General features: G+C 43.5%; 1 protein-coding gene across 3 annotated transcripts in view; it reads right to left on the bottom strand.

Moving 5' to 3' along the window:
• Positions 1-18,232, bottom strand: part of MAD1L1 (mitotic arrest deficient 1 like 1) — a 639,505-nt gene that overhangs the window by 124,129 nt on the left and 497,144 nt on the right. The window contains exon 17 of one of the 3 annotated variants that reach the window (XM_040439788.1): positions 16,732-16,755. The exons of the other annotated variants lie outside the window; for them this stretch is intronic. Within the exon in view, the coding sequence (XP_040295722.1) occupies positions 16,747-16,755 (9 nt within the window). The 3' untranslated portion in view covers positions 16,732-16,746. Of the gene's footprint in view, positions 1-16,731; positions 16,756-18,232 lie in introns of those variants that run through there. 3 annotated transcript variants of the gene reach the window in all.

The raw sequence follows: 18,232 nt of genomic DNA, 5'->3' as shown, positions 1-18,232 counted from the left end.
TTATTATGCCTGTACTGTGACATCACTGTGTTTATTATCCATGTACTGTGACATCACTGTTTATTATGCCTGTACTGTGACATCACTGTGTTTATTATCCCTATTCTGTGACATCACTGTGTTTATTATGCCTGTACTGTGACATCACTGTGCTTATTATGCCTGTACTGTGACATTACTGTGCTTATTATCCCTGTACTGTGACATCACTGTGCTTATTATCCCTGTACTATGACATCACTGTGCTTATTATCTCTGTACTGTGACATCACTGTGCTTATTATCCCTGTACTGTGACATCACTGTGCTTATTATGCCTGTACTGTGACATCACTGTGCTTATTATCCCTATACTGTGACATCACTGTGTTTATTATCTCTGTACTGTGACATCACTGTGATTATTATCCCTGTACTGTGACATCACTGGGTTTATTATCCATGTACTGTGACATCACTGTGTTTATTATCCATGTACTGTGACATCACTGTGTTTATTATCTCTGTACTGTGACATCACTGTGTTTATTATCCCTGTACTGTGACATCACTGTGTTTATTATCTCTGTACTGTGACATCACTGTGTTTATTATGCCTGTACTGTGACATCACTGTGCTTATTATCCCTGTACTGTGACATCACTGTGGTTATTATCCCTGTACTATGACATCACTGTGGTTATTATCCATGTACTATGACATCACTGTGTTTATTATCCATGTACTGTGACATCACTGTTTATTATCCCTGTACTGTGACATCACTGTGTTTATTATCCCTGTACTGTGACATCACTGTGATTATTATCTCTGCACGATGACACCTCATTGTGGCCCTCATATTGTTACTTATATTGCTTAAGGGGTTGTCTATGATTATAATAGAGTTAAAATATGTTCCATCACACTAATATGTATTCTTCCAGTTACAAATCCCATAGACAGCAGACACAGCAAACTGATTTTGCAGAGATGACTTAAAACCTTTAAGTCTTAGGCTACGTTCACACAACAGTTTGTGTTTTGCAGTCTGCAAAAAAAACAAAAAAAAAACGGATGACGTTCCGTATGGCATCCTTTTTTGTGTGGATCCATTGTAACAATGCCTTTTCCTGTCAGCAAAACGGACAAGAATAGGACATGCTCTATCTTTTTTGCAGGACTACGGAATGGACATACGGATAGCATTTTTTGCGGACCCATTTATGTGGGTCCACATCCTATCCGCAAAAAACAAACAAACAACAACACGCAACAAACACATTTGTGTGAAAGTAGCCTTACCAGGAGACTTAATAATAAACTGAAGTTCCCCTTTAAGAATAAACTACCTACAGTTAGTTCATATATCCAGCTTATGGAAATCTACTTGGAAGACTTTCATTATTACTAAATGAGCAATTATGTAACCACTAACAATGTCCACCGAGTATTGTACTATATAAAGCCCCAACTGGGAATCTCTGCAATCTGTTCTTGTAAAGAAACTTAAAAAATAAATAAAAAATGTATAAATAAGTTTCCATACACCACCGTGCGTCTACGTATGTCAAGTGCTGCCATGTCTGTGGATGACAGTACTATAGTACTGCTGAGTGTTAACCCTCTGGAGTTGTACTGTATATAGAGGCAGATATAACCACAGTCCTCTCATATTGTCATCCTTGTATTTCAAATTTTACTTGTACGAATCCAAAAAAGACCCCAGGGGCCCACACCAGTAGAAACTACGGAGATCCTTCCATTGTTTAGTGGTTGGAGCTGGTTACTGCAGCTCTATACCAACTGAGGTGAATGGGGGCAGCGCTGCAGTAACCAGCTCCGACCACTACATGGTGGATGGCGCTATGTAGTCCTGGCGCTGGAGGTACTCCCAAACAGCTGATCAGTAGCATTGTGTAGTGTTGGACCCCCACCAATCCGATAGATAGATCAATTGTTAAATCCTAGAGAAATCCTTTAGGTCTCGTGCAAATGACTGTATTTTTCATCCGTGCGTTGGGGTGCATTCATACGGTTGTGTCCGTTTCGCTTATTACAGGGGTCTTTTTTGGATTCGTACAAATGTGCTTCAGAGTCTGTACGGCAGCACTGAAAATTAGGACATGTCTACCTTTAGCGGCAACAGGTGGATCACTGGCCCATTGAAGTCAATGGGTCTGCACGTGGCCAGTGTCCATGTTTTGCGGGTGACCAATTCATGTCTATGGCGCAATGTACACATCTGTATTTTTTGTGGATTCATGTGGACATTCTGAAAATTATAGAACATGTCCTATTCCTGTCCACAGTCCAGAAGGGAATACTCATTTCTATAGAGGGGAGCGAGACAAACGTGGATTGTACATTTGTATTTTGCAGACCGTGGTTTGTGGACTGAAATATGGACACAGTCGTGGTTTTGCTACTTCAGCAAATAGCATTTATTATGCAGAGAAAGTTTCCATGGTTACGACCACCCTGTAATCGAGCAGCGGTGGTCGTGCTTGCACATTATAGAAAAAAGTACCAGCTTATGTGACCTCCCACAGTCCTGGCCACCAGAGAGGCTGGCATTTTTTCTTATAGTGTGCAAGCACGACCACCACTGCTGGATTACAGGGTGGTTGTAACCATGGAAACAAGCAGTGTATAATGTAATGGAAAAATGAATCCAGCCAGCAAAGGAAGGAATATGGACAATAACAATACATTAGTAAGTGCCTTGTAGTAACTTTCTCTACAGATAAATAGATGCAGACAGCACACATATAACATTCATAGAAATGAATGGCTCCGCATTTGATCCGCAAAAAATGCAAACCGAAAATACGTTCATGTGCATGAGGCATAAGAGTGTATACATACAGGTGAAACTCGAAAAATTAGAATATCGTGCAAAGTTCATTAATTTCAGTAATGCAACTTAAAAGGTGAAACTAACACATGAGACTCATTACATGCAAAGCGAGATATGTCAAGCCTTTATTTGTTATAATTTGGATGATTATGGCTTACAGCTTATGAAAACTCCAAATCACAATTTTGAGGTACCCTTTGCTCAGGGGGTATGGATTAATTAGCTGACTAGAGTGTGACACTTTGAGCCTAGAATATTGAACCTTTTCACACAATTCTAATTTTAAGCTTCAATAATGCAATTCCTTTTCATTTGCATTACTGAAATAAATGGACTTTTGCACGATATTCTAATTTTTCAAGTTTCACCTGTATGTACATAGCTCTCAGTCACTGATAGTTGGCCCGGGGAGGTCTTAAAGGGCTTTCTCACTTTGGAAACTGGCATTTATTACGTAGAGAAAGTTAATACAAGCCACTTACTAATGTATTGTGATTGTCCATATTGCTTCCTTTGCTGGCTTGGTTCATTTTTTTTTAGTTTCCATGGTTATGACCACCCTGCAGTCTATCAGTGGTGGTCGTGCTTTCAAACTATAAGAAAAAATGCCAGCCTCTCTGGTGGCCGGGACCGTGGGAGCACGCCTAGGCTGGTACTTTTTTCTATAGTGTGCAAGCACGGCGATGCTGCTGGACTGCAGGGCGGTCGTAACCATGGAAACTTTCTCTGCATAATAAATGCTAGTTGCTGAAGTGGCAAAACCCCTGAAAGAATAGGCCACCACTCTATAGTCCCATTGACTCTGTTTAAAGGGGAGGGGGGGGGGGGGGGGGGAACTGTCTCATCAGAGACTACCATATTTTTCAGACTATAACATGCACTTCTTATCCCCCAAAAGTGAGGAAAAAATGGCATGGCAAATGCTAATGACGCTTCCCTTATGGAAGCGGTCATCAGGATGCAGGACCTGCTGTGCTGGCTTTATTCACCCTCGTTTTCCAGGCCCTGTTCTACTCTGTGTCCCGACCGCGTAGAGTCAGAACGTAGTGCATGCAGGCACACACTATGACCTGATGCTGCGTGACGTCAGGTCACAGTGCAGATCAGGCTGGAAGAAGTCCAGGGAGCGGTGAGTGAGTGGCAGTGCCATCCGGAGCAAGCAAGGTAAGTTTAAAATTTTATTTTGAACGATCTGAGGTCTGATGGGGGTCTGATCTGAGGTCTGATGGGGGTCTGATCTGAGGTCTGATGGGGGTCTGATCTGAGGGCTGATGGGGGTCTGATCTGAGGGCTGATGGGGGTCTGATCTGAGGGCTGATGGGGGTCTGATCTGAGGGCTGATGGGGGTCTGATCTGAGGGCTGATGAGGGTCTGATCTGAGGCTGATGGAGCTTAGAGGTCTGATGAAAACTATTTTTTTCTCATTTTCCTCCAAATCCTAGGTGCGTCTCATAGTCTGATGCATCTTTAAGTCCAAAAAATACAGTAGGTCTTTTAGATTAAAGACACCGTTGTGATTAACCAATACAGAACAAAGATATTTACCCAGGGAAGCCTGCAGCCAACTAGACGTTTGCTGTTGCTGGGGTAATATATTGCATGGTGGTTGTTCAGAGTCAGGGCCGGCGTCAGCACCCGGTATACCCGGGCAAGTGCCGGGGCCCACTCGTTTCCGCGGCCCCTTTAAACATTTTGACGTACTTTAACTTTATGCTGCTGCGCTGCCATATCACAGGATCTCCAGCAGATCGGAAGAGGATAGGAGGAACGTGCACGTGATCACAACAGGGGCGGAGCTGATCAGCAGCAGGAGCACAGCTGAAGACACAGTGTGAGATGTGAGTCACTGTGACGTGTGACCACTGACACCACACACCAGTAACATGAGGGGGCGGCTGCAGGGCTAATGCATGGTGTTGTGTTTTGGGGGAGGGATCTCCCCCCCCCCCCCCCCCAGCCTCTACTAATAGGAAAATAATGAATTGAGCAACAAACCTCTTTGTGGGGGAATTCCTTAGACCCCGCCCCCAGTATACCTAACCTCAGGCTACCACATCTAAAGTAATGTATATGGATGAGAAATGCACAGCAAGCAGTAAAGCAAATATTCCTAAAGGCTCAGTCAGCAGCACTCATCACTGAAGTTATCAGTAATGACAGACTCACTCACTGCTGACTGAGCCTTTAGGAATAGTTGCTTTACTGCTTACTGTGCATTTCTTTTTATCATCCATATACAGTCATGTGAAAAAATTAGGACACCCTTTGAAAGCATGTGGTTTTTTGTAACATTTTTAATAAATGGTTATTTCATCTCCGTTTCAACAATACAGAGAGATTAAAGTAATCCAACTAAACAAAGAAAACTGAAGAAAAGTCTTTTCAAGATCTTCTGTAAATGTCATTCTACAAAAATGCCTATTCTAACTGAGGAAAAAGATAGGACACCCTCACATGTATTCCCTCTTAAATTGGCTCAGATCTCACACAGGTATATCACACCAGGTGCACATAATTAGTAGATCGTTACTCTGCATGTTGAATGAGGCTTGCCCTATTTAAACCTCAGACATTTAGTTTGGTGTGCTCCTGACTGTTGAAGTGAGAGTGAGCACCATGGTGAGAGCAAAAGAGCTGTCAGAGGACTTCAGAAAAAAGATTGTAGCAGCCTATGAGTCTGGGAAGGGATTTAAAAAGATCTCAAAAGATTTTGAAATCAGCCATTCCACTGTCCGGAAGATAGTCTACAAGTGGAGGGCTTTCAAAACAACTGCCAACATGCCCAGGACTGGTCGCCCCAGCAAGTTCACCCCAAGAGCAGACCGCAAGATGCTAAAAGAGGTATCAAAAAACCCTAAAGTGTCATCTCGAGAACTACAGCAGGCTCTGGCTACTGTTGATGTAGAAGTACATGCCTCTACAATCAGAAAGAGACTGTACAAGTTTAACTTGCATGGGAGGTGTGCAAGGAGGAAACCTTTGCTTTCCAAGAAAAACATCGAGGCCAGACTGACATTTGCCAGCGATAAAGTTGACAAAGACCAGGACTTCTGGAATAATGTTCTTTGGACAGATGAGTCCAAAATTGAATTATTTGGACACAACAGCAGAGGACATGTTTGGCGTAAACCAAACACAGCATTCCAAGAAAAGAACCTCATACCAACTGTGAAGCATGGAGGTGGAAGTGTCATGGTTTGGGGCTGCTTTGCTGCAGCAGGACCTGGTCAGCTCACCATCATAGAATCCACGATGAATTCTACTGTGTATCAGAAGGTGCTTGAAGAACATGTGAGACCATCAGTTCGAAAATTAAAGCTGAAGCGGAACTGGACCATGCAACATGACAATGACCCAAAACATACTAGTAAATCAACCAAAGATTGGCTGAAAAAGAAGAAATGGAGAGTCCTGGAATGGCCAAGTCAAAGTCCAGATTTGAATCCCATTGAGATGCTGTGGGGTGACTTGAAAAGGGCTGTACGTGCAAGAAACCCCTCAAACATCTCACAGCTGAAAAAGTTCTGCATTGAGGAGTGGGGTAAAATTTCCTCAGACCGATGTCGAAGACTGGTAGATGGCTACAAGAACCGTCTCACTGCAGTTATTTCAGCCAAAGGAGGTAACACTCGCTATTAGGGGCAAGGGTGTCCTATCTTTTTCCTCAGTTAGAATAGGCATTTTTGTAGAATGACATTTACAGAAGATCTTGAAAAGACTTTTCTTCAGTTTTCTTTGTTTAGTCGGATTACTTTAATCTCTCTGTATTGTTGAAACGGAGATGAAATAACCATTTATTAAAAATGTTACAAAAAACCACATGCTTTCAAAGGGTGTCCTAATTTTTTCACATGACTGTACATGTATGTGCATAATGTGGCAGCCCCACTCACTATGCAGTGCTGAGACAATGGATGGAGCAGACTGCGGCGCTGAGCCTGCCCCATACACAGCAGGTGCTGTGATGATCTCAACATCTCAGAAGTGTCTGTCCATATGTATGTGTCTGTGTGTGTGTGTGTGTGTATCTCTCCCTGTGTGTGTGTGTGTGTCTGCCCCTGTGTGTGTGTGTGTCTGCCCCTGTGTGTGTGTGTCTGCCCCTGTGTGTGTGTGTCTGCCCCTGTGTGTGTGTGTGCACGTCACCATCACCATGCCCACAGTGTTCCTATGTCTTGACGCAGCTGCATCAGGATGTTCTGTGCGGGGCAAGAAGAAGGAAGAAGAGGCAGCGCCGCCAGCAAGGAGTCCCGTGGGAGAGGCACAGGGAGGCACACTAAGGAAGTAGGTAACACTACCACATGATCTACACTAGTGTTATCTGTGGTTTTACATAGGACTGCAGGTAATGCTACCACATTATTAGCACTAGTGTTATCTGTGGTTTTACATAGGACTGCAAGTAACACTACATTTTCTGTACTCAGATAGCCATCACTGTTATCTGTGGTTTTACATAGGACTGCAGGTGATATCTACTACATTATCTGTACTCAGAGAGTTATCACTATGTAAGGGGGCCACTATGAGGAAAGAGTTGAACGGCACACCTCTGGTGAAGGTGGTGCTCAGTGGTATATAAAGTTCATGCAATTGAAGAGAAAACCACGGCACTCTAGTTGCTGTTTCGTTAAATGCTTATTTATTGGAAAGCTTTTTTGATTTTTTTTTTAAAACTTTTTTATCCATCCAGAGAATAGTATTTAGCCACTGGCCAACGATTCGGTCAACAATAGACTTTGATCACGGCCTTAGTCATTGTGCTTGCAGTTTGGCTTGTAGTTAGTCACGCCATCCAGCCAAACTACAAGCACCATGACTAAGGCCGTGATCAAGGTCTATTGTTGACCGAAACGTTGGCCAGTGGCTAAATACTATTCTCTGGATGGATAAAAAAGTTTAAAAAATTCAATTATGTAAGGGGGCCCACTGAGACTTTATCGCCCAAGGGCCCACATGAACCTGAAGCCGGCCCTGTTCAGAGTGATTCTCCATTGTGGCTCATAGAGCTAGGCTGTGGGTCAAGGAGAACCTACTGTTTTTCTTATCGGAAGCACCGTGAGGTACATTATGGAATGGTATGTGAATACAGTAGGTGTTAATTGACACCATTCATAAACGTACATGCCGATCTGCAGAATATAGATGTCTATTCTCATCTAAATCTGAAGTGCTTCCTGGGCAATGTAATATATTTGCCTCCTGGTTACTGAGCCTGTATTTTAACCCTTGATTAGGATATGAGAACGCGTTCCTGGGAGTTCGCCGCCGCAAAAACGCTGTTCTGAATTCAACAGATTAAATGTCTTCCAGAAATATATCACATTTTTCCCTCAGAGAGTAAACTTTCCGCCCCCACGTTGCGAGCAGACTTTACTATTCAGCTGTCATCGTCGGTGGGAAAAACAAAGACATTCCATGTGGATGTGGAGTATTAGATTCAAAATGACAGCTGTTTACATGTGCTGTACCTTACACTGCTCAAAGCGGGCCCCATAATTTGCCGCTCGTCTTTTCACATCACTGAGCAGCGGCACACCGCTGACTTTTAACATTTTAAAGGTTTAGTAGAAGTAAAAAAAAAAAAATGATTTAGGACACACGTCGCATAGAAAGCTTTTCATCAAAGTCACGAGAAGCCAAGGAAAAAGCTCACCTTCCACCTGAGGAATCTGAAAGTCCTAAGGGGACAACATCTTCTCCTACACCAATGACCTCTCATGTAAAATAGATCCAGAAGGAACAAGCCACATGGTACAAGACACTATTAAGACATTATCGGGTCCGAGAAAAAGATTCAATGATACAGAAGCATCAACAGTATGGAAGATGATTTCTTTCAAGTGACCTAGGTCCATGCCCTTGGCTGGTCATACACAATAATACAGTTGGCCTGAATGTGGGCGATCGAATACGGCGGATCAATATGCGAGGCCAAGCTGGCAGATCAGAACAAAAACGCCAAAAAAAAAAAACACTGATCACTGCTTTGGTAGATAGTGGGCGAACTGGTCAAAACCAGCCATTTCAGATGACGCTTATCTTACGTACATGAGCGACTTAAAAGGCTTTTGCAAGTTGTTGGAATTTTTTCCCGAGGAAAATGCTAAAAACGAAAATGTATACTACCCAGTTAAATCCTTTACCGTTCCAGCAATGCTGTTCTGATCTGCACCTTCAGTCTGGCTGCAGCGGTGACGTAGACCTACACCCACATGAATCCTGCACCAAATTACAGTGGTTAATGGAACAGGAACCACTGAGGCCATGTGGGAGCATATGGCATAAACACGGACCAGAGCGTCACAAGGGATTTATCCAGTGAGTAGACGTTTTATAACATCTCTCCTCTTGGACACCTTTTTTAATAACTCAGAAAATCCCTTCGAGGTTGTGACTTGGTCTGGTAACCGAAAGGCGGCACACAGTGTATATCTGCTGTGTAGGATTTTATTTCTGTTACTAAAGGGTGTAGTCACTGGCAATGAATATGGCTATTGGAAACCATGGAATTAAGGCGGGTTTAGACTGGGCAATGGAGTGGCCGATTGTCGTGAAGGAAGTGTTTCTTCCCGACAATCGGCTGCTCATTCATTGAAGGAGACCGATGCATTTACATGCAGCGATCTCCTTCATTGTATGAGTTTGAGGGATCGCTAGTGCAATCGCTTGTCCCCATACAGAATCATTGTTTCTGGGCAGTAGATCGCTGTTTAGACCTCATGACCTGATGTCCAGAAATGATGATTGGTGGTGCCTGCATGAACGACAGGATCACCCGAAGAATGAGAGTGTTCGGTCCAGATAATCTGCCTGATTATAGGGCAGTGTAAATCCACCTTTACTCCATTTTCTCATGCTTCAGTCAGCATAATCAACAAAAGGTCAAGGACCTTATGGAGGTGAGATGTTCATTGCAATTTGAGAAACTGAAGTTATCAGGTGTGAGCACATTGCCTCAGGAAAAGTGTTAGAACAGCATTGTAAGTGACAGACAATAGATATTACACATTCCAACTCTACTCAAGTTTGGGGTCTCCAATTCGTCATAAATAGCTTATTTCACATACCTTTAGGACCAGTCCTCCTCAGGATCTAGATAAATGAGAACCTTCACAAAAATGTAACAACTTATAATCAGCTTCTTGATAGTGATCCTTCTACAAAAACAAGGATATTACAAAGCGGACCATCTTTTTGTAATGATCAGTGGATGTGGAACCACTGTGTCAACCAACTGGTTTGACTCTGAGCTAAACCTAAGGGCCTTATCCTAGCAGTCCCCCCTTATTCACCCTTTAACCCCTATATGGGGATCTGGACTTCGATGTAGGGGAGTCAACAGGCCTTTACATCCTGGAGTAATCCAGGTGTGGTTGACAGCTGTTCCTCATGAGTCAGAAACACCAGTGCAAGGCACCGCGGGATCAGACAAAACTTGTAGTAATTAAAAGGCCAAGGACAGGGCAGATAGAGTTCGTTCAAATCCGAGAAACAGGTGTGAGGTCAGGGCAGGCAGTGGGACTAGCAAGCTGGTTAAAAGGCAGAACTGGATGGACGGATGTCTTTTTTCAGCCTTATAAATTATTTTACTATGTTACTAACCTGTTGCTCAGGCCTCTTCCCACAGGGGAAGGCGCTTTAAAGGAGTTGTCTCACTTCAGTAAATGGCATTTAACATGTAGAGATAGTTAATACAAGGCACTTACTAATGTATTGTGATTGTCCATATTGCTTCCTTTGCTGGCTGGATTTCTTTTTCCATGACATTATATACTGCTCATTTCCATGGTTACGACCACCCTGCAATCCAGCAACGATGGTCATGCTTGCACACTATAGAAAAAAATAAAAGCACTGGACTATGCGCACTCCAACGGTCTCGGCCACCAGCACTTTTTCCTATATTGTGCAAGTGTGACCACCGCCGCTAGATTTTAGGGTGGTTGTAACCATGGAAATAAGCAGTGTATGATGTGATGGAAAAATTAATGTAGCCAGCAACGGAAGCGATATGGACAATCACAATACATTAGTAAGTGGCTTGTATTAACTTATTCTAGATGATCAATGTCATTTGCTGAAGTGAGACAACCCCTTTAAGTACCCCAGGATGGCTAGCTATTGGCTGGTGAAGATTAAGATGCACGCACTAGCCCTTTAAGAGCTGGGGAGAGTGGACCCTACGGGCAGGCAGGAGGAGAGGGGCTGGAAAATGCAGACTGTGGCCTGCATGAGGAAGAGGCACATGAAATTCCAGCGGCAGGCCTGCTGAAGGTGGGCAGAGCATGGCAAGCTGGTCCAGACTGCTGGAACAAGAGAAGAACCAGCTGGGTGAGTAACGCGGCACCTGTGCCCCCCTGGAAAAGCAGGACAGCGTTCAGGTATGGGCCACTAGCATAACACTTTTTAAGATGCAGGGCTCGTGAATCAGGATACAACTACTATCACCCGCTAGGTAGGAATTGGATGTTTCATCGCTACTGAAGGCGTGCGAGCCATCCTTAGGCAATCTGTGCACCACTAGAAAAGGACAAGATGGCAATCATGACGGTCACTGATTGAGGTGCTTCAACACTGGATGGATCCTACAGGGTTTCCAAGAAATAAGAAAAAAAAAAAAAAAAGAGGCATTCCATCATAATATAGGTCTATGGGCTGCATAACGGATCCGTCCCGATTCTGTTATGCAGGAGAGGACTCCCCTGCATAACGGAAACGGGACGGATCCGTTTTGCAGCCCATTGACTTCTATTATGACGGAATGAATAAAGGCATTCCGTTATGCATTCCGTCATAGAATTGCGTTATGGTCCGTGGTAACAGAATCCATAACGCAATCAACCTTTTACCAGTAAACCAGGCGTGAACGAATTTCAAAATATGAAATCCGCTCATCTCTAGTCTCCATCCATCAGAATCCTCAATCTCCTCTATACTGTACATTCAATACATCTGTGAGATGAAGGTGGGTATGGATTGTAGATGGAACAGTAGAGATTCTTATAGTAGCATTGACCCTCTGCCTCTTACAATTTCCTAGAAAGCGACAATAGACGTACTGTACATGTAGGATGCATTACTCGAGGACATGGAGTCGGACGTTATAAGGAATGAGAATAATTCTTACACATTCGGGGAAAACATTATGTGGAATAAAAAGGAACTAACCTTCACAAACCATTTATCAGTTTTACCACTTAGGATGTATCAGTCATAACTCTCGGAAAACAGCCAATAAAGTCTGGGGATGTGACAAGCCAGTATTTCACACCACGTGGAAGGGCCTGATGCCGTTCCGGGGAATGTTATCGATCATGCAGTCGGTTTAATGGCTCCTTTCCTTGGCTTTTCAGAATGTAAACCTTGTCATAAGGGGTACAGATTCCAATTTCATAGGTTATTAAAATGATCTGGACTTCTAATGGGTTGCAAAAGTTAAAGCTGCTATAAGAGGGAAGCACCAAACAAGCACCGATCTTCAAAGCATGTGCCTAGTTGTTAGTGCCTCAGGACATGCTCATAATTTTCCATAGCTCTAAATTGGGAACTTAAAGTGGCCCTGGAAAAAAATAATAAAAGTGGCCCCTTGTTGGGTTTCCAAATTGACAGAAGGAGGGCAAACACAAGTAGGCAGGGTCAGCAATACCATAACGCAAAGTACCATACTATCAGAACAATATACCACAAACAGCACAATATATTGCCCCAAAAGCTGCCCCTCTGTGTGGGCCACCAATAGCTGCCATTATTTGTCCTTCTCCTCCAATTGTCTCTCATTAAGATATGGAGCAGGAGGAGAGGAGAGTAGATGTGGGCCACCGCAGTTGAATTCACGAGGGCTTAGGCGGCCACCTGGGCATCGGCCCATCAGGAGATTCCCCTGTAAGGTCTATGGCCAATCTGTGACTACTTGTTAGCTACAGTGCCTTCAAGGAGTTCAAGTCAAAAATCCAACTCCTTTCCTGAAGCTCTGCCTCTTCAGATAGGCTGCCGTGGATGAACACAAGCTCACTAGCAGACAGCTCACAAAGGAAAGACTACAAGAAACTGAATTTAAAAGGAACTTCTCATGCTGAACATGGTGTCTGATCTACAAGTAGCACATTATAGAGCAGGAAGAGATGAGCAGATCAATATAAAGTGTTACAGGAAGATATTCCATGTAATACCTATTTTATTCATATACATCCACCATCTTATTAAGTTTAGGAGTCCAGTGGGCGGTCCTACTGAGTGATTGACAGCCTTCTTCTGTATGACTGCTGATATAGAGAGAGCTATCACTCAGTAGGACTAATCAATGGACTCCTAAGCATAGAAAAAGCAGGGATTCAAATGAATGAAACACTACTTCTACTAAATATTTTCCCACAAAACTATCAGTCTGCTCAGCTCCTCCTGCTCTATAAGATGCAGCCTGCAGATCAGACTACATGTATATGACAGGTTCCGATTAATAAGAAAGGTTTTCTGAAGGCAGGACAGCCATCAGCAGTATAGAGCTTTTATGAACAGCTCAATCAGTTGGTTAAAAGAATTTACATACTGGACTTTAGTCTCAATTCTTTAGCCATTGGGCATGACCATGCAACTGATAACTGGCACAGGGAAACAGCAAAGAGTTTCTCTTCCAGTGGTCTCATGTAGGGTGTAGCCACAGGGGGGATTTAAAGTGAAAATCAGAGTTCAAATAGAACATAACAAAACTAGAACCAGCCCTGTACCTCACATGGATCCAGAGATCTCCACATTCATTGCTCTGCTAGATTTATGTCAAGCTGACAGCTCAAGGGGAGTGTCTTTTCTGCTGCAGCTAAGGGGGCGTGTCCATGCTCCACCTATCACAGCTCAGGAGGCAGTTAAAGGATAAAACTGAGCATGTGCGGCCTTCTCAGTGAGGACAGAGAAATAAGAAAAAAACAAACAGCAAGTGGCGCTATACAGATAAATTTTTATTACATGCAATTACAAAAGTATTCAGCTCCAGGTGCTGGTTTGAAAACTATACAATATTTTTCGAGGGACAACCCCTTTAAGGCTTTTAAAAGGGTTTTCCAGGAATTTTTAATTGATGACCTTTCCTCTGGATAGGTCATCAGTATACGATCGGTTGGGGGTCTAACACCCGGGGACCCAGCTGTTTGAGAAGGCACTGGTGCTTGCAATAGCGCCGCAGCCTTCTCACAGCTTTGCCTAGGCGGTGTGATGTCATGGTGTCTGCTGCTGCAATGGTGGGTTATCCTCTATGTCTGAAGGAAATAAGGTTTCTACACAAACATAGAAGAGGATTCTTTACGGTAAGAGCAGTGAGACTATGGAACTCGATGCCTGAGGAGTTGGTGATAGTTCACTAACAGAGTTCAAGAGGGGCCTGGATGTATTTCTGGAGTGTAATAATATTACAGGTTATAGTCACTAGAGAAGGGTCGTTGATCCAGGAAATTATTCTGATTGCCTGATTGGAGTCGGGAGGGAATTTTTTTTTCTTCTAAAATGAGGAAAATTGGCTTCCACCTCATGGAGTGTTTTTGCCTTCCTCAGGATCAACTTTTATTTTCCGCCTGCACTTTATCTACTATGAGTGAACATAACCAAAAATCCTAAAGGGATAGGATGGTATTAGAAAAAACATAGCTTCTTTTTTCAAACACAGCATCATACGTGTCCCCAGGGTGTGTATGCCACTGCATCTAAGCCCCATCCATTTCAATGGATCTGAGCTACAATACCATAGACAACCTGAGGAAAGCAGACATATTTTTCTAATCCTGGACAGCCCCTTTAAGCAAAGACTAAAAAAAATAAAAAATAAAAAAATAAAAACATAAAAAAATGGTAACAGATACTGATAATGATCCTATTTGCAATTTCCAATCACAGTATAGGGTAGGCTGTCCACTCTCCACCTTGGCGCAGATATCAGCAATGTTTTGCTGCCGTCCTCCTCGTACTCAGCAAAGATGATTTCCTGTATAATGCGGGTGGCGATGGATGGGCCGATTGTCTCCTATGCGCTGCTTTAATAGGGGAAGAAAATGGATTTGCAATAAGATGTTAACAAATGAATATGAGAGCGGCAGCAGCGGGATAGACTTGTCTCATTGCACATGATTGCACCGAGAGTCGAGGAGGAGAGCGTTCATGTGACCCTTGGCTATTACAGCTGCAATTTCAGACATTTATTCTTTGGTATCTATTGATTTTCCCAGAAGCTGGGGATAAGAAGGGGGCGAGGAGGGGACAGAACACCTGCCACATGAAGACGTTGGGTAAATTTAAACCTGCGATGAAGGTAGCATCTCTGAAGCCTGGTGGTAGCTGCCATTGACTGTTACTCCTGATACTTAAGGACCCGCTTTCAGGTCTCATATTGTCTCATAATTGCATTTAATGGAAAATCTCCACAACTACCATTCAGCAATCCGCTTTTCTTAGTATAACCGACTAAAAAGCAGCTGCAATCCCATGCATAATACGGTCAAGATTCAGTTTCGGACCATACGAAATACGTGGCATGACTGGGTCAATGGGCATTTTTGTGTAGAAAGGCTCGGTTCACACAAGTGTCATGGCTTCTGTTTTGAACACAGCCAAGATGGATTAGTTTTCAAAGAGATCCACTTTGGTATCTTTGAAAATTGAAAACGGCACTTCAGACTAAGGTATTCTTGCCCAAAAAAACCTGCTCTGATGGGCCGGTTATGTCACTGGGCTCACTGCTGGGCTGAAGCCTCCGCCTGGCAGCCTGAAGGAGAGCCCGGTACGTCACCGGAACTCCACAAAATACCTTTGCCCTGCGCGATTCAGCACAGGGCAAAGGAGAGCATCGGAGCATGAACTGCTCAGATGCTCTTGTCAAGGGGGCTGCCGGGGTGAAATTCTGAGTATGTCCAGGTTCAGCTCTGAACCCGGACAACCCCTTTAACTGTGCAGATAGGAATACCAAAGTCATTCACAGAAGTCTTGCCAGATTCGCTCAAGCCTAGATATTACCACCCCTCTTGGTAATAGAGTGTCTCTTTACAAACATTTCCAGGAGGAACGACTGTGCATGTGCCTCTGCAACTTCAGGTAGCGGCGCAGGAATAGTTCCTGCACCGCTTACGGAAGCAGAGCCTCTGCTTGTGCTGCTACTTGGAACAACGGCGTAGGGGTGAGAATATCAGGGCCAGCTGAGATGTCCAACCCGGTCAATCAAGCGACAGGAGGATCATCCTCGGCTTCAGGTACATCCCATTTCAGAACTCTGCTTGATGAGTCGGATCTATTCTTACAAATTCATTTTCTAATCTCTATCAGGGACCGTTGTGATTGTTGGGGGTACCAGTGAATGGCCAAACCCTTCAAGTAGAGAGAGAACTCGATTGCCATGCCATTTAATAGTTTAGGTCACACGGGAAAAAAAAAATATCAAACCTCTCTGACCTAGTTTACAGTAACATTGGCTAAAGGACCGGTGGCGCCCTAGACATTATATCAGAAGAGAGATCTACAAAAAAAACTAACTTATTGGGTTCCTGGTTTACTTTGCTTTCTTGTATTATGGATGGTGTGGTAGCATCTGAAGTTACATTATCTCTCCTTCATAAGGAGAACATGATCGGTTCCTCAAAATATCAGAATGGGAGCAGTGATTCAAACCCATGGATGGAGTCAGAGACAGGCAGTAGAAGAGTTAAATCGCACTCTCTCTCCTCACCGCTTGAGACTATAGGGAAAGGATGATGAGAAATAAAACAAGAAGGAACGATACATGTGAATGTGTTTTAACAAAAGGTAGCTCTCTTCATCCTTCTAAGGGATGTAATTGCTTCTGTCAACATGCAGAGCACAATCAAATACATCTGTACCTGTCTGAGAGCCAGTCCTCACATCGCCATAGTTGGAATTACAGACAAGTCTCGTCTTACAAGAACTAAAAAAAAAAAAAGCCAAGCAATGGTGGTCAGCTGTTTTTTTTTTCCCCTTTCACGACGTACCAATTATAGTCTTAGAAGTGCCAATTCTGTCACAAAAGATCACACAAGCCATGGGCACTCTGCCAGGGAACGAGCTTTCCGTTTTATCCATCTCCTCAAAGATGTGAGCCGTGCAATTAGCGGAAGGGTGCCCAGGCTGAGATCAAGAGCCATGTTTTCTGAAGTGCTCTACAGACCTGACACAAATGTCCTGTACGAATCGCCAGCGATGCAAGTGTGAAATGATCTACTCCTAAACGAGGACTTAAAACCTTCTCATTTGTCAGCCCGTGGCCCATGATGAAGGCTACAGTAACTCACATAATGGAGGGAACTCTAAGAATATATGCACAAGATGGTATTGTGGCTCCATACAAGTGCTGAGCAGTACGGGGCCATATAGTGGTGGCTTCTGTACCTTCATGTGTTATTCTATGCTTGTATTTATATGAAATCAATGTGCCACCACAAAAAAAAAAAATTGCCATGCTCCATCAGATGTCATATGGTGGCATTACGGTAAAATCACATCCATAAAATACAGGGCTCCATACATGTACTGGTGTTCTCCCCTAAACTTCTGGCAAGGTTGACTGGTTCTTGAAGACAAACATACTTCAGAACTCATATAATACTTGTATGAAACACCATATGAGCTCATACGGAAGTACAAATAACCTGTATGTACGGTGTCCACACCAAACATCATATGGCAACTTCAAGTGAACTTGTCAGGCGAGCTTGCTAAAAGCAGGATATGATGGAGGGAGAGAAGCCGAGCTCTGTGATATATAGTTTATATGACTCAGGGTTTGTAAGTAAAAAGCTGAGTCAATCCTGATAGGACTCACACAGTGATTGACAGCTCTCACTGTATCAGTGTGTCTATAAAGAAGGCTGCCAATCATCCTGTGTGGGTGGAGTAATCAGGACTCTTACTGTCTCTCCTAGGAGTCCTGTCAGTCTAAACCTATATATCAGAGCTTCACTTATCTCCCTTCATCATATACTGCTCTGAGATAGGGCACCAAAAACCACATGACAAGTACACCAAAATCCAGTACAGAGTAGGCATTCTGTCATGTAGGGTAGATGCCTGCCCCGAAACAAAACCATACCCTTCTTGTGAAAAACCAGTCCTATAATCCTGAGAAACACTTTTTATTTTTATGCAAAAAAAAAGGTCTTTGGTGCAAAATGGGCAGGGAAACTCTGCTCAGTGCACCTGGCTTCCCCTGCATCATCACTACCAGCTCGGAAATTTCAGACACTGTCAATCAAACAAGATGGGAGGCGCTACTGTAGGAGCAATGGTGCACCAACAGAAGCAGCCCTGCCCCCGGTGCACCGAAAACCTCATAGTTAGATAGTTAAGGGTACTTTCACACTAGCGTTTTTCTTTTCCGGCGTTGAGTTCCTTCCTAGGGGCTCAAA

This window comes from Bufo bufo, chromosome 7, assembly GCF_905171765.1.
Source record: "Bufo bufo chromosome 7, aBufBuf1.1, whole genome shotgun sequence".
NCBI lineage: Eukaryota > Metazoa > Chordata > Amphibia > Anura > Bufonidae > Bufo > Bufo bufo.
This window is presented reverse-complemented; position numbering and strand designations above follow the sequence as displayed.